Here is a 20,168-nt window from a genome sequence, read left to right as displayed (position 1 = left end):
ACGGCGCTATTGTGACATATCAGAATGAAATGGACTCTGGAACAACAACAAATTTAGGGCGGGGATTGATTTTGTCCAAAGGGAATTGATTTGATGGTTGTGGTTTGCTATTGGTGGATCTCATGTGACTGACAGGTTGCCCCGCCCTCGTCATCAGAGAAGAGATGTCACTGCAAGAGATGAGGGGAAGTTATTTTGATTTAAGATTACGAGCACACATGAATTGAACAAAATAATGATGTGTATGGATAAATCATTCATAGTAAATACTGCAGTATTCAATAAAAACAAGATTGTCCTTTATGATTTCATGGTGACTTTAAGGAACAGCAATTCTGGACACAGTTTTCAGTCCTGCAGTATTTAGGATACAGATTTACTGAACTTTTAAGGGTGTTGTCTTCCTTCTCTCTAAATTTTTTGAGTGTGTGTCTAAGACTAATTGTGGGAACACACATAAACTATGTAGGAATAGCAGGAATGAGGAAGCTGCTTTACAGACACACCTCTTTTGCACACGTCACTCAAACACAGAATCAGGAAACAGGGATCACATGAGTTCAGAGAAACTGAAACTGAAGTGTAGTTGAGCTGTTGTGTGTTTGTGTCTCTGTGTTCATGCAGTAAAATGGCAGAAGCCAGAATTTCTCAGGATGAGTTCATGTGTCCAGTGTGTCTGGATCTCCTGAAGGATCCAGTGACCATCCACTGTGGACACAGTTACTGTAAGATCTGTATTACAGACTGCTGGGATCAGGAGGATCAGATGAGAGTCTACAGCTGTCCTCAGTGCAGACAGACCTTCAGACCAAGACCTGCTTTAGCTAAAAACACCATTCTGGCTGAAATGGTGGAGAAACTGAAGAAGATTAAACTTCCTGCTGACTGTTACGCTGGAGCTGGAGATGTGCAGTGTGACGTCTGTACTGGAAGAAAACACAAAGCCGTCAAGTCCTGTCTGGTGTGTCTGAACTCTTACTGTCAGAATCACCTTGAACAACATGAGAGTTGGTTTAAAGGAAAGAGACACAATCTGACTGAAGCCACTGGACGACTGCAGGAGATGATCTGCCCAAAACACGACAAGATCCTTGAGCTTTTCTGCCGCACTGATCAGAGGTGTATATGTGTGCTGTGTGTGGATGAACATAAAAACCACAAGACTGTATCAGCTGCAGCACAGAGGACAGAGAAACAGGTATGAACTTCATTATGCTCATTTACAGGCTCATAATTTTGTTTATGGGGTCTACTAGAATACATTTAGATCATTTAATGTCTGTTTTCAGGTTCTCTGTCTGAACACTGTTTTAATTTCAGTTTCTTTAAAATCCACCTTCTAAAAATCAGTCCGCTCTGATTGTTCAGCCGGTCCCAGTCTGTTGTGATTGGTCTACTGCTTAGCGCAGGGCTGGGCAAACTCGGTCCTGGAGGGCCACTGTCCTGCAGAGTTTAGCTGCAACCTTGATAAAACTCACCTGTGTGTAATCCTGAAGACCTTGATTAGCTGGTTCAGGTGTGTTTGATTAGGGTTGGAGCAAAACTGCAGGGACAGCGGCCCTCCAGGACCGAGTTTGCCCAGCCCTGGCTTAGCGTGTGTCAGAAATGTAATGCGCCTTGAGAAACATGCCATGAATGAAGATAGAAGACTTTTAAATCCCCAAATCACCACCCTTACAAACATTTACCATGAATGAACTGTAGTAAATTACCATGGTTTGTGGAAATGTGGAATATTTATATTGAAAACTATAGCCATTTATATTGCAATATATTTATTAGATGGGTAGGGGAATATATAATTCATTTCTTTGTGAAAGCATGTGTAGTTTTTACCTGTGTTTAGGTGTTTTTTATAGACCTATATAACATATCATAATATAATATCATTTGACAGTGGTAGTGAGTAGCCATGTATGGTTTTACCATACACAGTAAGTCACTGTGATTAATAAAATAATTTTTACCAATAAGAGATCCACCTATGGTCATCGGCATCCGTACCTGACCTCTGCAGAAGCATCCAATTGCACCAAGCCTGGTTAGACAGACCGAAGCGTGTAGCCAATGCCAGGTAAGGCCCCATCCCCTTACCTGAGAGCATATATGGCCATACGCGCAGCTATTCTTCAGTTGTCATTCGCTTCTCACAACCTCTGGTTTAATATTCTCACAGCTCGTTGGATTATTTGGTAACGTTTGCATTTGTCTTCAGGACGACATATCACTCTGATCAGCCTCTGCCTGATTGTCTCGCACTCTGTTACAGCTGTGTCATTCTGCAAGCCCCCCACGCTGCAGTTCTTTTTAGGCTGTCCGCCTTTCTTCTCACTCGTTTCCTCTGTCACGGTTTCCAATCTTTTGGATTTTATGTACACATTTCTATGGCTAGTTGTACTCTGATGGGGGAAACGACGATGATGATGCGCACCCGGGGGACTCCTGGGGAGCACCAACTTTGAATTGGGCTAACCAAGCCGAATCCGTTTTCCTTGAGGACATCTTAATGGGTGAACCCATTCGCAAACGAGCCACCCGGCTCTGGTGACGAGGATGATGCAGGTTCCCCCTCCACGGCCACCTAACCTGTCTACAGCAGGTTGTAATTTCCTGGGTCCAGTCAGAGCCAAACCTCAGTGTAGCACGGTAATCCCCTGCCTGCAAAACCATGGGGGAAAACATCCTTTGCCGCAGCCGCAGCTAAGAAACCTCATAACTCCACTACCTCTGATCACACACGCAAGCGGACGGCCTGATGTTGGCCACGGGGGGCTTTGAGTCTGTGTTCGCTGGCGGACAGCCCACTGAAAAATAAGCCCACTGCTCTACCTTTCATATTCCCCCATTAAAGAAACGAGGGTCTTTGTTGGCGAGGTAAGCCCCCCCTTACTAATGGGTGCCCTCTCTGTGTTCAAAGTGGTTTTACAGTTCCCAGTGTTGCCCAGTGTGTGCCCCCCATCCAACACACGTCGGGTAGGGACACTCACGAGTTACGAGTCAGCTTGGCAGACTGTTTCGGCTCCCGGTGGGTGATCCATACAATATCGCAGGGCTACAGACTGCAGTTTGTAATGAAACCCCCACATTTCAATGGTGTTCTCTCTTCACACATGGAGGAGAGCGGCACTCACATTCTGAAAGAGGAAATTTCTTCCCATCTAGACAAGGGAGCGATTCAAGTGGTGCCCCACAACATGATAAATCTGGGATTTTATTCTCATTATTTCCTGGTCCCAAAGAAGGACAGTTCTCTCCGTCCCATTCTGGACCTCCGAGTGTTAAACAAACATTTGAGGAAATACAATTTCAGAATGTTAACCCACGGCACTTTGGCCTGTTCTATAAAACAGAACGATTGGTTCACATCGTTCAATCTGAAAGATGCTTTTTTCCACATAAGCATTTATCCGCCACACAGTGGTGGATAAATGCAGCGGAACACCCGCCGTGTGCTCACACACATCACATCTCTCGGATTCAGGGTGAATGTAAACAAGAGCAATTTTACACCCAGTCAGAGTGTGATTTTTCTGGGTTTGGAGCAGTCTCCATGCGAGTGTGTCTCTCTCAAGAGCGCGTTCTCTCTCTAATGAATTGTCTGTCACAGTTTCGAGAGGGAGCAAAAGTGCAATATTGCACATATCTCAGACTGCAGGGTCTAATGGCCTCATTTATCCAGGTTTTGAATGAGAGCGTGAAATGGGTTTTGTCACTGCATTTCAGCCTGTTACCCGATCTTTACCTCTCTGTAACACTGACAAGCGCGCCTGCATGGCGGCTCTGCACCACTGGAGTAGCGCAGACTTTTACACACAGGGAACCCCTTTGGGGACAGTCATGTTGCTGAAAGACGTGATGACAGATGCGTCCTTAACAGGTTGGGGAGCTACCCAGGAGGGCAGAACGGTAAGCGGTTTGTGGCCGAGCAGACTTCATTCAACACACATAAATTATTTAAACTTATGACCATATGGAAAGCTCTAAATTATTTTTGGCCCCGCCTGCAGGGACATCATGTGCTCGTATGCTGCGACAATACCACAGCGGTAGCATACATCAATCGCCAGTGTGGTGTGCACGCATCGAAACTTCATGCTTTAGCTCACAAGTTTTTAGATTGGAGCAGGCGGTTTGTCCTGTCATTACGTGTGACTCATGTTCCAGGCATTCTGAACAGAGGCGCAGACTTTCTATCGAAGGGGAAACCCACTCTATGGAGATTGGCGCCTCCATCCTCAGATAGTGGACTTGATGTGGATGAGATTCGGACAGGCAATCGTAGATCTATTCACCTCGCGTGAAAATAGCCATTGTCCTATGTTCTTCTCGCCAATGGACGTGGACATGCCCCAGTAGACACCCTGGGATAGACGCACTGGCCCATCTAGTTTCTGATATTTTGTGTTTCTTACAAGACCTTTTGGATAAAGGCAGGTATTTTTCCAATATTAAGGTCTACCTGGTGGCTATATCTGCCTGTCATGTGGGCTTTGAGGGCTCAACGGTCGGGCAGCATCCTCTAATCCACAGATTTACGAAGGGTGCCCGTCGTTCCTTGCCAGTCATCAGGAAAACTGTTCCTGAATGGGACCTCTCCATGGTGCTGGAGGCTCTGTCTCAATACCCTTTTGAGCCCCTGGGAAGTATTTCCCTGAAGTTAATGTCCTTCAAAGACGGCTTTGCTCTTGGCCTTGAATTCAGCTAAACATGTCAGTGAGCTACATGCACTCTCTGTTCATTCCTCGTGCACTAAATTCTCTTAGTGGAGATAAGGTTTTTCTTAAGCCTAACCCGGCTTTATGCCTAAGTGCTACCCTGCATTCACATCGGAGGTGTTGGAGTTGTCCGCTTTTCACCCTCTACCTTTTTCCTCCATGGAGGATCCGAGGCTGAATGCTCTGTGCCCCTTTTTGTGCATTACAGACATATATTACCAGGACCAGTGCTTTCCGGAAGAGCGACCAGCTCTTTATTTCATGGGTGCCCCCTCGCAAAGGGAGTCCCATATCTAAGCAAGGCCTCTCACATTGGGTTGTGAATGCTATTGCTTTGGCATATGAATCTAAGGGAGTGCAGCCCCCAGGTAACATAAGAGCTTATTCCACAAGGGGCTTAGCCACCTCTTGGGCTTTGTTTAGAGGTGTGTCACTGCAGGACATCTGCTCTGCTGCCAGCTGGGCCTCTCCGCATACATTTGTGTGTTACTACCGACTGGATATTACCAAAACCTCGGTAGCACATTCTGTTTTAGATACATGTTTTAGATACTTCATACATGTTTCATGTCCTGCCTGTGCACAGCAGTCATGTGTGTGCATCAGGGTTGCAAGGTGCATAATTATGGGACGTGTCAGACACCGTCCCCTAGGGATGACCGTCCTTCTCTGGCTTACAGAACTTCACTGTGAGTGTATTGGGCAATCGGGAGCTCCCATAGGTGGATCTCGAACACGAGATGATGAAAGAGAACAATAGTTTACTGTCGTAACCCCGTTTCTCTGAAACATTGTGTGGAGAGATCCACCAGCTTTGCCCCGCTTGCCGCACAAGAAGCGAATATACTTACTGAAGAATAGCTGCGCGCATGGCCATATATGCTATCAGGTAAGGGGGTGGGGCTTTACCTGGCACTGGCTACGCTTCTCGTGTCTGTCTGTCTAGCCAGATTTGGTGCAATTGGATGCTTCTGCAGAGGTCAGGTACGGATGCCCTTCCCATAGGTGGATCTCTTCACTAGATGTTTCAGAGAACCGAGGTTATGACAGTAACCTATTGCTTATTCGACTTGATGCAGCGCCGCACAGACCGATCGGCTGCTGACTTGAAACATTGCAGTTCTCAGTAAGAAATTTTGTCTAACTTGAGACAGTGCTGACGCCATGTGGCTGTGACATATGGCATCAAAGTGCCGCGAGAGTGATTCGAGATCAGCTGCCTGTGTCAGCCAGCGCAGTTTCTCAAGAGCAGCTGCACAAGCTCTGATGACGACATCGCTGTTCCATGATTGGCCGGATTCACCGCATGACAACAATGTTTTGTGTTTATTCTCACACCTTCAGTTCCACTAATGTTCACAAATCTGTATTTTTATAACAGTTAAAGCTCTTTTCATGTAGGCGCGATGTTATATTGTGCCATGTTTATCAAAATTAAACTGATAAAAAACGTAGACCCCACCACATTAGTTTTTATATAGTATATGCTTATATTGAACTTTATTCTTGTAAAAACAGACGCTGTAAGCAGTACATAAAGTATTGAATGTGAATTGGTGTATTTGTCAAATATTGCATTTATTTCACTTCAGCTGTGATAAAGTATGCAAACAGTGTGTCACTATGAGAAGCAGAAAGTGTCCGATTTCACATCTCCGTTTTCAGCTCCTGCCCAACTGCATGCGTCTACTCTCACCGATCGGTTACATCCAGCCGCAGCCGATGTCGAACACACCTAATGACATTATGGTCAATGAAGTATCATTGGATTACATTCATACTATATAAAACATACTTGTTTAGCGTTCACAGAGAAATTACATATTCAAAATAAGTACCTAAGCAAGAGATTATGCAATTTGGATGCACCCTCAGTCTTCTGAAGCAATTAGAAACATCAAATAAGGTGGCATGTTAAGTCATGTGAAATGCATGAGTCAGTGAGGTTTGATGTTATTGACATGTCACCATATTTAATTTGGGCTCTAGAAACAGACTATGGCTGAATCCCAAATGGCACCCTAAACACTCATGGCCTTCCTACGAGTCTGCATTTTTGTGACGTCACGTCGCTTTGATTGTCGGAAAAAAAGTCTGCCGCGGAGCTCGCACCAGTGCGCATCGAGGGCGCATATCGGCCACAAAGGGGGGTCTCGTGGACTTAACGGACACGCGCATGCGGCAGCCACAAGACTGAAAGTGCATAGAAGTGTGCCATTTGGGACAGGGCCATTATTCAGAATATCTTCTTTGGTGTTCTGCAAGAGAAAATCATACAAGTTTGTAAAGACATGTGGATGAGTAACAATAAAAGAATTTACATTTTTGGGTGAACTATCCCTATAAATCTAGGCATTGATGAAATAATTCTGACACTTATGACTAAACCTATAACCTTATCATTTAAGATCTTTAACCCCTCAATCTCAGCACTTCACTGATACTAGATTGATTCATATCTGTTGACTTGATGATTTATGTGACGTTTCTCCTGTCATTGGTTTGTCCTTTAGCACCAGCTGAAGGAGACGCAGAGGTGGTTCCAGCAGAGGATCCAGCAGAAAGAGAAAGATGTTCAGCAGCTGAGAGAGGCTGTGGAGTCTCATAAGGTGAGTCTGGAGAAGAAGAGAAGTTTGAGAAGTCTCAGTCAGACTCACTGAAGCCACTGTGTGATTGTGATGTGTGTCCTAACAGCGCTCTGCACAGACAGCAGTGGAGGACAGTGAGAGGATCTTCACTGAGCTCATCCGCTCCATTGAGAGAAGCCGCTGTGAGGCCACACAGCGGATCAGAGATCAGGAAAAGACTGCAGTGAGTCGAGCTGAAGGACGACTGGAGCGACTGGAGCAGGAGATCAATGATCTGAGGAGGAGAGACGCTGAGCTGGAGCAGCTTTCACACACACAGGATCACATCCATTTCCTGCGGGTAACAGAGATCTAGAAGAACAGGATCATAGTGGACTTGAGCAAGAGACTCACAGAGAAACATTTCATGAGAGCAGAATGAGCCGTTGACTGAAGTGTTGATCTGTGTGTTCGGTTATTATATAATCATCAGTCAGACTCTCATCTGATCTTCTTCTTTTGAAAGAGACACACTTACAAATGTAATTCAGCTCTGGAAATCTCTTAGGAAACATTTTTCTGAAAGTTATATTGAGTTTCCAGACAGCAACAGCTCAAAATATAATTAATATTTAAACTATTTTTTTTGTTTCAGTTTCCCTCAGCTACATTTCCCATCATCTCTTATCTTTTTACAAACTTTGACTTATTCTACAAATTTTGAGTAATGAAAATCAGATAATCTTCAAACCTGCTGAAGCCTTTTATAATAATTTTCATTAACACAATAATGAATTTGACAGTGAAGTACTCAAACAGGAAGTGAGGCTGTATATTAGAGATGATTCAGCATATTTAAACCACAAAACCTGACCTTGTGATCGTGTCCTAAGAGTCCTTGTGAATTTCAGAGCTGCTCAAAAGTTATAAATAATGGACAATCTACTCATTGACTTTGAACTGCTTTTCCTGATCAAATCTACTCAACCCTGTCATGTGACTCCATTGATGCATTTGTCCTGTTACATTAATGTTATTGGCAGATGTTTGATCATCAAGTGTTTCCTGGAAAGTTCACATATAGTGTAAGTGTCAAACACAAGAACTTATAGCTCTAACATGAGAAGAATGAATTTGATGCTGTGAAAGTTCTGGATTGAGGAAAGTTACTAAAGATCATCAAGAGCTGCTCAAATCTGACAGTAGTGCAGGTTATTGGCTGAAGTGTGGAGGTGATGAGCTTTGATTTCTGTTTTCTGTAGAGTTTCCAGTCTCTCTCAGCTCCTCCTGAATCTACAGACGTAAATGACGATCCTTCAGTTCTCTCTCCTCTTTTGATGTTGTGAGAGAATCTGTCCGTCAGCTGAGAGACAAACTGGAGGATTTCTGCAAAGAGGAGCTGAAGAAGATCTCTGACAGAGGTAAAGTCCTGGAGATTCAGAAATGATCCTCCATCATCTCATTTCATGTAGAAGATCATATTAGAAATTTCTTAGGAACGGATGCAGGGATCATTTTCTCTTGACATGATAATCACACTCTTCATGTCTGTTGATTTCCACAGTCACTTCCACCAACATTGTTCCCAGAACCAGGAACGACTTCCTACAATGTAAGTCACTAAGAAAACAAGCAGAAAAACTCACTGAATGTGTTCATGTTCTTCGTGCAGAGGGTGGGGGGTCAATGGAAGCACTATCTTCGATAAGGGGGTGTTGAGGTGATCTTGGGTGGCATTTGTATTTGCCAAAGATTTACAAGATGAAACTTGTAATTACTTGCAAAAAAAAAAAGGTCTGCAACATTATATCAACATTCTACTGTCAGTAGCACAAGCGCACAGATCGAATCTGTCAGAAATTGAACGAAAAACGCAAATCTGTGAAAACGGTGACGTCATACACATGCGTATTGTGTGTTTAGTCTATCCACCTTAATTTTCAAAGCAGAAATAGGGTTTTTCTGTGAATGTGCGCGACTAATGATTTATTAGCCGCTATAGGGAAATAATGAGAAGAATATCAAAGTGCAGTTAACTCTAAAAATACGGTGGATAGGCATGTGCGTTTGGCGTGAGAGCCTGCATAAGAATGCGTATACGCAGGCGTGTAATCTTTCTTTAAAAAATGACATCAGCAACTACTTGTCTGGCATGCGTAAAACAACGTTTTGGTCAGTTTCGTGGATCCGTGTGAACGGGGATAGTTTTGATAACGTTGTCGTCTGTACAAAGAAAAAACTTTTTCGTGTGAACGTACCCTAAATGTCTTTACCGTTTTTTGTTTTTTTATTTTATTTCACATTTTCCACATTTACAAAGTGGGACAGAGAGCATAACTATTGCCCTACCTGGATGGTAATTGTTTCTCAGGGGGACGCAAGGTATGTTCACCATTTACAGGGGGTAGTCTGTGATTTTATTGCCATCTGAATCCAGAATGTCTGTGTTTTTCTCCAACCGCCTGCGTAAAAATAACTAATTTCCGAAATAACTAATTTTTTGACAAACACCAAGGTTGTGTGGTAATTTAATTGCCGTCCGAATCCACATCTCCGAGTTATTCTGGCAGCAACAGGTGTGCATTAGCCTACCATTTAAAATATGTAGCCTATTATATTACATTAAAATATAAACCAATCAGCTTCATGTTTACCTGTAAATAAGAGGCTTTACTTATTTCTGCTAGATTCCCCATTTTATAATGACAATGAGATAAAATGCAAGGCAAAACCAATTTAACTAATTAGGGCATCTGTGAGCAGCGTGCGCGCTCCCACAAAACTTGCTCCTCCATCGTAAATAAATCTCCATCTGAATGCATGAGTTTTATCACTGAGGTGCCATGCAAATTTATAACTTGTGACTTTAACAAAGGTGTAAATCAGGACAGCACTGAACTGGGGATTAAACATATTCTTCAAAAACAGGAAATCTTCTAAAACTAATGAATGAATATGATTATTTTTCACTGAAAGCCAATTAAAAACATTCATCCAAGATTTAGAGGTAAAATCACAATTTCAGGAAAGAACAAACTGAAACCTCTGGAAAATTTCAACTATGATTTTATCCTAAACTGGATTTTGTATCAAGTCTATTTAACCTTTGGGGAAACAGATGGAAATTTAAAGAAAGCTCAAGATCGTCAAAGTCTACAGCACTGAAAATCACCAACAATAGACCTACAATGCCTAAAACTTGTAAATCAAATTATTACATTTATTGTTAAATCAATTTAATGGACCCTTGCTGAATTAAAGTATCAATTTCTTTTAAAAAGAATCACACTGACCCCAAACATTTGAATAGAGTAAATATAATGATAGGCCTTTAATTTATTAAAAACACAAAATAATAACCAACATTAATATTCAGGGAAGACTGATTAGACCGGCCCAAAAAAGGTTGAGATCCACTGAGGTAAATGATGATTTGCACAGGATATCTGGTAAACTGTACTGAGACACTGATGATATATTGAACATGAAGAGTTCAGAAACATTAAAAGATCAGATTGATAATTCCTGATTCTGATGTGTTTTTCTCCATCAGATTCCCATCAGCTCAATCTGGATCTGAACACAGTGAATAAACTCCTCCATCTGTCTGAGAGGAACAGAGTGATTACTGTCACTGACATTTTGACAGTCCAGTCGTATCCTGATCATCCAGACAGATTTGATGGTTGGTGGCAGGTGTTGTGTAGAGAGAGTGTGTGTGGACGCTGTTACTGGGAGATTGAGTGGAGTGGAAAATAAAGTGTTTATATCAGTGTCATATAAGAGCATCAGCAGGAAGGGAGGGGGTAAAGAGTGTTTCTTTGGATCTAACGATCAGTCCTGGAGTTTGATCTGCTCTTCCTCCAGTTACTCATTCAGTCACAATAACATAGAGACTAAACTCCCAGTAAAGTCCATCATCAGGAGAATAGGAGTGTATGTGGATCACAGTGCAGGAACTCTGTCCTTCTACAGCGTCTCTGGAGACACAATGAGCCTCATCCACACAGTCCAGACCACATTCACTCAACCGCTCTATCCTGGGTTTAATGTTGATTCTGGATCATCAGTGAAACTGTGTTCATGAATCAGAAAAGACTTTAATAGAGAGATTCTACCCATAATGCTTTGAGCTCATGATGAATCAGTAACAGTGAGATATTATAGAGTCTCTTATTTTCTCTTCATCACATTAATACTACAGCTGAACTTCTGTCAGTGAAATAACATGTCAGAATAAATGTGTGTAAAGAATCCTCATATAGACAGTGAGATCAGTGTGTGTGTGTGTATTTGATGATGAGTGATGGTGTGTGTCTGTGCTTTTCTCAAGCTCTATTTGTGTCATCAGATCTTATTGTGTCACACAATCATTTTTATTATTACCATCAAAATTACCTTCAGTTGAAGTGATTCATTAAAATGGACCAGTCAATAAAAAAATATATTTTTTGTAAAATTGAAAAATGTAAATGTATTAATAAATGTGGAATATATAAACCCAGATCATCTGATCATACTGTAAACTCTTGATCAGTGAAAGTATGAGCACAATTATTCTAATCTAATCCAGTTTACTTTAAATTAATGGTGTTTGATCTTTTCTCAGAGTTGTCAGAACATTCACTTCTGTAAATTCAATCCTGTTCAGAAGGTTTGGGTCAAATCTTCATCAGTTAATTCCAGATAACATGCTCTGAATTCATCATGTAGTGCTTTGGTGAATAATGTCAGGGTTTTCTTTCTATATCTGTCATGTGATCATCCCGCTGCTGCTCTCAGTGCTGTAATGATAATAATAATCATCATTGATAATAATAACAAATAATTCAATATATTAATATACTTCACTTTCATCAGAGCAAAGAGAGTCAATGATGAAGTGTAATGTTTCAATAAAGGATGTCAAACACTCGTTAGATGAGCGACCCATGTGATCTATACGGTGACCTTTGACCTTCCTGAAAGATGAGCCAATCTGACTCAATTATACTTGATTTATTTTCTGTATTTGATCTGTTGCATTTGTCCTATTAAATATTATAATATTATATATAAATCAAAGCTGAAAGAAATGTCGACCCAGGATGAGCTTTAGTGTTGATGGACTCGATCTGCTCCATCTGTGTTTTGATCATCGTTCTGAATCCAATCCAGACGTAGTCTTTTGCAAAAACATGATTTTCTCTGCTTTTTACTCAAAGTGTTGCTGTTTTATTTAACTGACCCACATTCAAGTGTTGATAAAAAAGGAGATAAAAAGAAAATATGAAGCTAGAATAAAAAGTTTGTGTGGTTTTTTTATCCCACTGAAGTGCCATGGAACATGTAGCTTTGTTAGATGCCTTGACGTAATTGACGCTCAATGGTAAGATGTAAAATTATTTATCTCTTAATAATTGTCTCCTTACTGATGTAATTTGGTTTAATGCTTAGTGTACTACAGTAAACCTGCATATTAGATAAAAAAAAAAAAAAAAAATAGAAACATTCTTTGGTGCAAACTTGAGAATGAGGCTGAAAACCAATCGATGACATCACACAAACACTATATGAACGTAGCCATCATTCCCACTGCTAAATTATATACTACATTCATATTAATGCTGCAGCAAATACAAACGCACACACTCTCTGGATGTCCCAGTGTTGTCTAGTAGGCTGTATCAGTGTGTCGAGACCATATATGAATGCTATAATGAAGCAGAGCGGGAAAAAGGCTTCGTCTGGATTCTCGCATGGAGAAGTGCAATTACACAACATTTAAGATGAAGAGGCGCTTTTTGGTTTTCAACTATGGAAAATAATGTGCTCACTCACAGAATCAGACACTACCACTTTTTATATCACATTTCCCGTTATGAATTATGATATAATTTGGTTCGTTGGTCCGTTAACTGGGTCGGATTGCTTTCACATCTCAAGCGAACCTCTTCAGAGTTTGTTTGAAAGTGTACCGAGACCACCTCTTCAAGGAGGTCTTGGTACGCTTGTTTGGTCCGCTTTTGGTGCGCACCCGAGTGCGACTGCTGCTTTCACACCTGCCCAAACGAACCATACGAAAAGAGAAAACAAACTCTAGTACGATTCAACCGAACTAAACGAGGCAGGTGTGAAAGCACCCTAAAATAACTAGCTTCCAGCAGACGGCCAAAGCAAATTGATTTGTGGCGGAAAAGTAACCCCTGACCCGACACATGATGTATTAACTAATGTAGAAGCTCGGAGGATAAAGAAAAACAAAACACCGGTCACAAATTTTAAGTCTAAAATGATCATTTTTAAAGAGTAATGTCAGAGGATTTCGATATAAGAGGAGCTTGAGTTGCCCAGCCCTATTTGTTTGGACCATGAGAGGCATCTAAGCTTATGATACTCCTACTTCGCATCAGAAGTTACTCTTTTGGCGCAAGTCGACTTGCGTAGGCCCTCTGCCAGAAGCTGTTTTTTCTTACAAAAACCCATTGCTTTGCTTCAGAAGGCCTTTATTAACCCCCTGGAATCGTATAGATTACTTTTCTGATAGATGGATGCACTTTTTTGGACTTCAAAATCAGAAGCACCTTTCACTACCATTATAAAGCTTGGACAAACTCCGATTGTGTTCGTCATATACATATAGGATGGCTTGAGGGTGAGTAAATCATGGGATAATTTTCATTTTTGGGTAAACTATCTCTTTATTTGTATCAAAGTCCAGATTTCATTCAGTTAATATCCTTTTATTAATAAAGAAAATTTAATAGCAAGTTGATTGTTTATTTATATAACAATGATTCTGATGTATCAAACAAACTAAACTTTAAAACTCCACACAAAATACAGAAATAGGGTCTCACATCTGAATGGCTTTTTACAAGTGCGATGGCAAAAAAATTAAATGGCCCTCTTTTAGAGAGAATCTGCATGTGATTTTTGAAATCTATTTTGAAATCTCGTCACACTGAGGAACGGCGCAATTTTTCATTTCTTTTCAGAATGAGTTTTCAAATGACGTTTCAGGCGTCTGTGATTTGTGAAACTCTTATCACACTAATGACATGTTAAAAGCATCTCTCCAGTGTGAGTTGTTACATGATTCGCAAGATGATTCCCGTCTGTGAAACTCATTCCGCACTGATGACATGTAAAATTGTTCCGTCTTGAGTGAACCCTCATATGGACACTAAGGTTTACTTGACGTCTGATCTCTTTCCACGGTGAGGGCGTGTGTAAGGCTTCTCTTCAGTGTGAACTCTCATGTGGGCTTTAAGGTTTTGAATTTGAGTATAACTTTTCCCACACTGTTGGCAGGTGTACGGATTCTCTCCAGTGTGAGTTCTCATGTGGACATTGAGGTTTCCTTTTTCAGTGAAACATTTTCCACACTGCTGACAGGTAAAAGGTCTTTCTCCAGTATGAACTCTCTTGTGAACTTGAAGGCTTTTACTTTGAGTAAAACTTTTCCCACACTGTTGGCAGATAAAAGGCTTCTCTCTAGTGTGAATTCTCATGTGGACATTGAGGTTTCCTTTTCCAGTGAAACATTTCCCACACTGTTGACAGGTAAAAGGTCTTTCTCCAGTGTGAACTTTCTTGTGAACTTGAAGGCTTCGACTTAGAGTAAAACTTTTCCCACACTGTTGGCAGGTGAAAGGCTTCTCCCCAGTGTGAACTTTCATGTGGACTTTAAGACTGTCTTTTTGAGTAAAACTTTTCCCACACTGTTGGCAGGTGAAAGGCTTCTCTCCAGTGTGAATTCTCATGTGATTTTTTAGGTTTCCTTTTTCAGCAAAACTTTTCCCACACTCTCGGCAGGTAAAAGGCTTCTCCCCAGTGTGAACTCTCATGTGGACATTGAGGTTTCCTTTTCCAGTGAAACATTTCCCACACTGTTGACAGGTAAAAGGTCTTTCTCCAGTGTGAACTTTCTTGTGAACTTGAAGGCTTCGACTTAGAGTAAAACTTTTCCCACACTGTTGGCAGGTGAAAGGCTTCTCTCCAGTGTGAATTCTCATGTGATTTTTTAGGTTTCCTTTTTCAGAAAAACTTTTCCCACACTCTCGGCAGGTAAAAGGCTTCTCCCCAGTGTGAACTCTCATGTGCATTTCAAGATTTGCATGCTGAGTGAAACACTTTCCACACTCTTGGCAGGTGAAACGTCTAGGTGCTGGTTTCCGAACTCTTTTTTGTGCGGAAGTCTTTTTATTCTGTGAGCAACTAAAAGATTTTACTTCAGTTATTAAATCATGACGCTTCTCTTCCATTCCGTTCAGTTCTTCACTCTCCTCTTTCAGCACCATCAGGTCTAAGGTGAAAAAAGACAAATACAAGTTAACACCAGTTTAATAGTACAAAGTGAAGGTTTGCCAACTGTTCCATATAATAGAATCTTCCCATATTTAGGATATCACAGTAGCGTTCTGTTTTCTACCCATACAAAACAAAGTTTATAGTGTAGTAGGATATACGCAGGCATACCATCTAGTTTTAAAGAGTTTTTGCATATACCCATCTGGAGCTGACTGCTCCCACTTTACAGAAAGTGGGACTCAAGCTAACGTTAATTCCCTTCACTATCCGTGTTTTGATTTCTGCATAAGAGTTTGAGCCAATGCTGACTACATGATTATTGTTAATAAGCACAACTGACCTGAGGCAATACAAACCCGATTCCAAAAAAGTTGGGACACTGTACAAATTGTGAATAAAAAAAGGAATGCAATAATTTACAAATGTTGAAAGTGAGACATTATGAAATGTCATGCCAAATATTGGCTCATTTTGGATTTCATGAGAGCTACACATTACAAAAAAGTTGGGACAGGTAGCAATAAGAGGCCGGAAAAGTTAAATGTACATATAAGGAAGGGAGACCAATTTTCAACTTATTATGTCAATTGGCAACATGATTGTGTATAAAAAGAGCTTCTCAGAGTGGCAGTGTCTCTCAGAAGTCAAGATGGGCAGAGGATCACCAATTCCCCCAATGCAATGAAAAATAGTGGAGCAATATCAGAAAGGAGTTTCTCAGAGAAATATTGCAATGAGTTTGAAGTTATCATCATCTACAGTGCATAATATCATCCAAAGATTCAGAGAATCTAGAACAATTTCTGTGCGTAAGGGTCAAGGCCGGAAAACCATACTGGATGCCCGTGATCTTTGGGCCCTTAGACGGCACTGCATCACATACAGGAATGCTACTGTATTGGAAATCACAACATGGGCTCAGGAATACTTCCAGAAAACATTGTTGGTGAACACAATCCACCGTGCCATTCGCCGTTGCCGGCTAAATCTCTATAGGTCAAAAAAGAAGCCATATCTAAACATGATCCAGAAGCGCAGGCATGTTCTCTTGGCCAAGGCTCATTTAAAATGGACTGTGGCAAAGTGGAAAACTGTTCTGTGGTCAGACGAATCAAAATTTGAAGTTCTTTTTGGAAAACTGGGACGCCATGTCATCCGGACTAAAGAGGACACGGACAACCCAAGTTGTTATCAGTGCTCAGTTCAGAAGCCTGCATCTCTGATGGTATGGGGTTGCATGAGTGCGTGTGGCATGGGCAGCTTACACACCTGGAAAGGCACCATCAATGCTGAAAGGTATATCCAAGTTCTAGAACAACATATGCTCCCATCCAGATGTCGTCTCTTTCAGGGAAGACCTTGCATTTTCCAACATGATAATGCCAGACCACATACTGCATCAATTACAACATCATGGCTGCATAGAAGAAGGATCCGGGTACTGAAATGGCCAGCCTGCAGTCCAGATCTTTCACCCATAGAAAACATTTGGCGCATCATAAAGAGGAAGATGCAACAAAGAAGACTTAGGACAGTAGAGCAACTAGAAGCCTGTATTAGACAAGAATGGGACAACATTCCTATTCCTAAACTTGAGCAACTTGTCTCCTCAGTCCCCAGACGTTTGCAGACTATTATAAAAAGAAGAGGGGATGCCACGCAGTGGTAAACATGGCCTTGTCCCAACTTTTTTGAGATGTGTTGATGCCATGAAATTTAAAATAAACTTATTTTTCCCTTAAAATGATACATTTTCTCAGTTTAAACATTTGATATGTCATCTATGTTGTATTCTGAATAAAATATTGAAATTATCACAAATTGAGTGTTTGACACGCGAAACGCTTGAAACAAGTTGAAAAATCTTGGCGAACATTTGTGGCGCGTTAACCAATCAGGAGCTTGCTCTAGTAGTGACGTGATTACTGCGTAGCGAGTGGTGGGCAAAATCGATACATCTTCATACTTTTATAGGAACAAGAAAAGGCAACAGAAAAGCTTCCCTTAAACCGGAATCAATAAAGCTTGTCAAGTCCATCACATTTTTTGCATCTTCAGTGTCCCTAGACTCAAGGTCTGACTTCATTAACCTTTTTAGGTCTTTGATGAGGGCATGGTCTTCATTTTTCACTTCAAGAATGTCTGAGATGTGAATTAGCACCAGCCTCAAGGCTGACAGGCTTACTCTGCTCTCTGAAGCCAAAGCATCAGTGAAAGCACTGAGTGGTTCAAGGATTTTTAAGACTTTCTCAATGAGGGCAATATCTGTATCCTTTGGCATCAAATGTACATGATGCCAAAATTTTGAATCCAAAACTCCACATTGAATCCATCGTGGTATCAAATTATTCAATTATATTAATATATTATATTAATAATTATTATTCAATTATTCGTTGACATGAACTGTAATCTAATTGAATCTTGAGGCCAGTGACGATTCACAGCCCAACTTCTCTCACTGAGATCACTGATTTCCAAACAGCTGTACATATTAGATGTTTATTGGTGAAATTAAGGGTTAATAAATAAATAATAACTCACTATAGGAATTATACTATAATGTTGGGAGTTTTAAACGAGTGGATCGTGTTAAAAGCTGCTTACGGTGGCCATGCTGGAGCATTTCTGAGCCTCAGCCTGATGAGTGAACGGTGTCCACTTCATAGCACAGAAACCGCACTTGTGAAAGTTACTAATGATCTGCTTATGGCAGCGGATTCTGGTCAGGTCACTTTACTTATTTAGCTTGATCTGAGTGCGGCCTTTGATACAATACATCACATAACTTCCTCCTAGACAGGCTGGCCTCTCTTGGAGTTATGGACACCTGCATGTCTTGGTTACCACAAAAAAATCAGATTACTCGATTACTGCCACCTGCATCCACCCTTATATTCTGGATTTTTCAGTTAGTTCGGGTTTAATGTAACATGAGGGACCACCTCCATATCAAATAAAACCGCTTTACTTTATGACACTTACATGACATTCTCAAAAAATATTAATTTCTGTAGATTTGGACATTTTAATAAAGATCAAATGACTGTGTTCAGCTTTGAGAATGAAACCAACCTGTTTGATCCTCAGTATCTTCTTGTTTCACTCTGAATGTTTCTTCAATCTTCAGATCTTCACTCTCCTCTTTAATAAATGTCATCTTTGTTTGTTCCTCAGTCTCTTCATGTTTCAGGCTGAATGTTTCTTCAATCTTCATGTCTTCACTCTCCTCTTTAATAAATGCCATTTTTATAATAGTGTGTCACATGGATATCAGTCGCTTCACCAAGAGTTTTTCTTGGTGTTTAGACATATTATCATATTTAAGATGAGAATAATTAACAGAAAGAAATATAATTCCAAACTAAATCTCTGGGTGCGTCTCAATCTCCTTAGTTCAGTAGTCAGCGCACTAGTGAGGGAGTCAAAAAAAAAAAAAAACACTTAAAATTGTTACTACGAGTTCATGATTATTAATTTCACTTCATACTTAGTTGTGATATTTATTTGTATATTAATTATATTGCAATTTCATGGGAATATCTGATATTGGTCAGATATATTAAAATGCTTAAAACCACAAACCTTTCTTGAGCCGAATCACAACAGATAGCAGCAGCGCGGCGCCGCCTTATGACGTCACACCACCGTACCAAAATAAAAGTCTTGTTCACATGCTGCTGTCTAAAATTACATAATAAATCATATGTCAGAGGCATTCATATTAGAATTTTTATGACAGGCATATTAAAATGCATGTTGTCCAATGGTGTGCTGAAAATAACCAATAATGAAAGAGTGAGTAGCACATCTAATATGTGAGATTCTGTCTAGAGACAAAACAGCAATGTTTGTGTGCAGAAATCATTTATACCTGGGAACAGTTTAGTTGTTGTTGCCATAAAAAAAACAAAAAAGCTACACGTGTTTGTAATTGCAATTGCATTCTGTCAACATTAGCATGATTAATAACTGAATATTTGTAAATATCTGACCTTGTAGTGTTTTTAAAGTCATTATGAACGCAAAATGAACAATTCTTAAAAAAAAAAAAAAAAAAGAAAGAAATTAATAATAATAATAATAATAGAATATTGCAGTGGTTATTGTAAATGATTTATCTGTCCACACCATTTATGTTTAATTCATGCGTCCTCATAATCTTTAATCAAAATAAACTCTCCCTCTTGCAGAGACTTTTCTTTTCTGATGACATGTTTATAGGCAAGAGGGCGGGACAACCTGTCACTCACATGACATCACAGTATAAGCAAACAATAATCATCCAATGTTAAAACGGACATGGCGAACTACTGACCTATAAGCATACTTCCTGTTATTTCCAAAATATCTGAGAATTGGGTGGTCAAACTCCTCACAGCTCATTTGGAAAACACTCAGCCCTCATTACATCCACTACAATTTGGCTTTCGAACCCATCACTCCACAGACACTGCCCTGTGACCATCAGATCTTGCTGTCCAGGTTGACTCAGTTCAACATCTCCAATCAAGCACTCCAATGGTTTACATCATATCTTTCCCACAGGAAACAGTACGTGGTAGTTTACGGTGTAAAATCTTTGTGCTTAAAC

General features: G+C 40.6%; 2 protein-coding genes across 3 annotated transcripts; one reads left to right on the top strand and one right to left on the bottom strand.

The window, feature by feature from the left end:
* The first annotated feature begins 239 nt into the window (after window positions 1–239).
* LOC125245877 (E3 ubiquitin/ISG15 ligase TRIM25-like) lies at window positions 240–8,602 on the top strand. 2 transcript variants are annotated; one of them, XR_007179618.1, is made up of 4 exons: window positions 240–1,198; window positions 7,229–7,324; window positions 7,410–8,367; window positions 8,545–8,602. XR_007179618.1 is itself a non-coding variant. In XM_048156688.1 (3 exons), the coding sequence occupies exons 1-3, from the start codon at window positions 629–631 to the stop codon at window positions 7,656–7,658; spliced, it is 915 nt and encodes a 304-aa protein (XP_048012645.1). In that variant the 5' UTR covers window positions 240–628; the 3' UTR covers window positions 7,659–8,588. The 2 variants fall into 2 exon arrangements, 1 of the variants encoding a protein (XP_048012645.1); XM_048156688.1 differs by having other exon boundaries at window positions 7,410–8,588.
* Window positions 8,603–13,988: 5,386 nt separating this feature from the next.
* Window positions 13,989–19,436, bottom strand: LOC125245828 (gastrula zinc finger protein XlCGF57.1-like). The gene is made up of 3 exons (XM_048156609.1): window positions 19,160–19,436; window positions 18,650–18,986; window positions 13,989–15,569 (listed from the first exon to the last, which is right to left on the bottom strand). The coding sequence occupies exons 2-3, from the start codon at window positions 18,819–18,821 to the stop codon at window positions 14,455–14,457; spliced, it is 1,287 nt and encodes a 428-aa protein (XP_048012566.1). The 5' UTR covers window positions 18,822–18,986; window positions 19,160–19,436; the 3' UTR covers window positions 13,989–14,454.
* Between the last annotated feature and the right edge of the window lie 732 nt (window positions 19,437–20,168).

This window comes from Megalobrama amblycephala, linkage group LG14 (assembly GCF_018812025.1).
Source record: "Megalobrama amblycephala isolate DHTTF-2021 linkage group LG14, ASM1881202v1, whole genome shotgun sequence".
Taxonomy (NCBI): Eukaryota; Metazoa; Chordata; class Actinopteri; order Cypriniformes; family Xenocyprididae; genus Megalobrama; species Megalobrama amblycephala.
This window is presented reverse-complemented; position numbering and strand designations above follow the sequence as displayed.

What these genes read in the sequence shown, in the direction of transcription:
- LOC125245877 (XM_048156688.1), top strand. Translation starts at nt 629, where the DNA reads ATGGCAGAAGCCAGAATTTCTCAGGATGAGTTCATGTGTCCAGTGTGT. An exon ending in CACAGAGGACAGAGAAACAG is followed by an intron (nt 1,199 to 7,228) that starts GTATGAACTTCA and finishes TTTGTCCTTTAG; the next exon opens with CACCAGCTGAAGGAGACGCA. An exon ending in AGGCTGTGGAGTCTCATAAG is followed by an intron (nt 7,325 to 7,409) that starts GTGAGTCTGGAG and finishes GTGTCCTAACAG; the next exon opens with CGCTCTGCACAGACAGCAGT.
- LOC125245828 (XM_048156609.1), bottom strand. Translation starts at nt 18,821, where the DNA reads ATGGCATTTATTAAAGAGGAGAGTGAAGACATGAAGATTGAAGAAACA. An exon ending in AGATACTGAGGATCAAACAG is followed by an intron (nt 15,570 to 18,649) that starts GTTGGTTTCATT and finishes TTTTCACCTTAG; the next exon opens with ACCTGATGGTGCTGAAAGAG.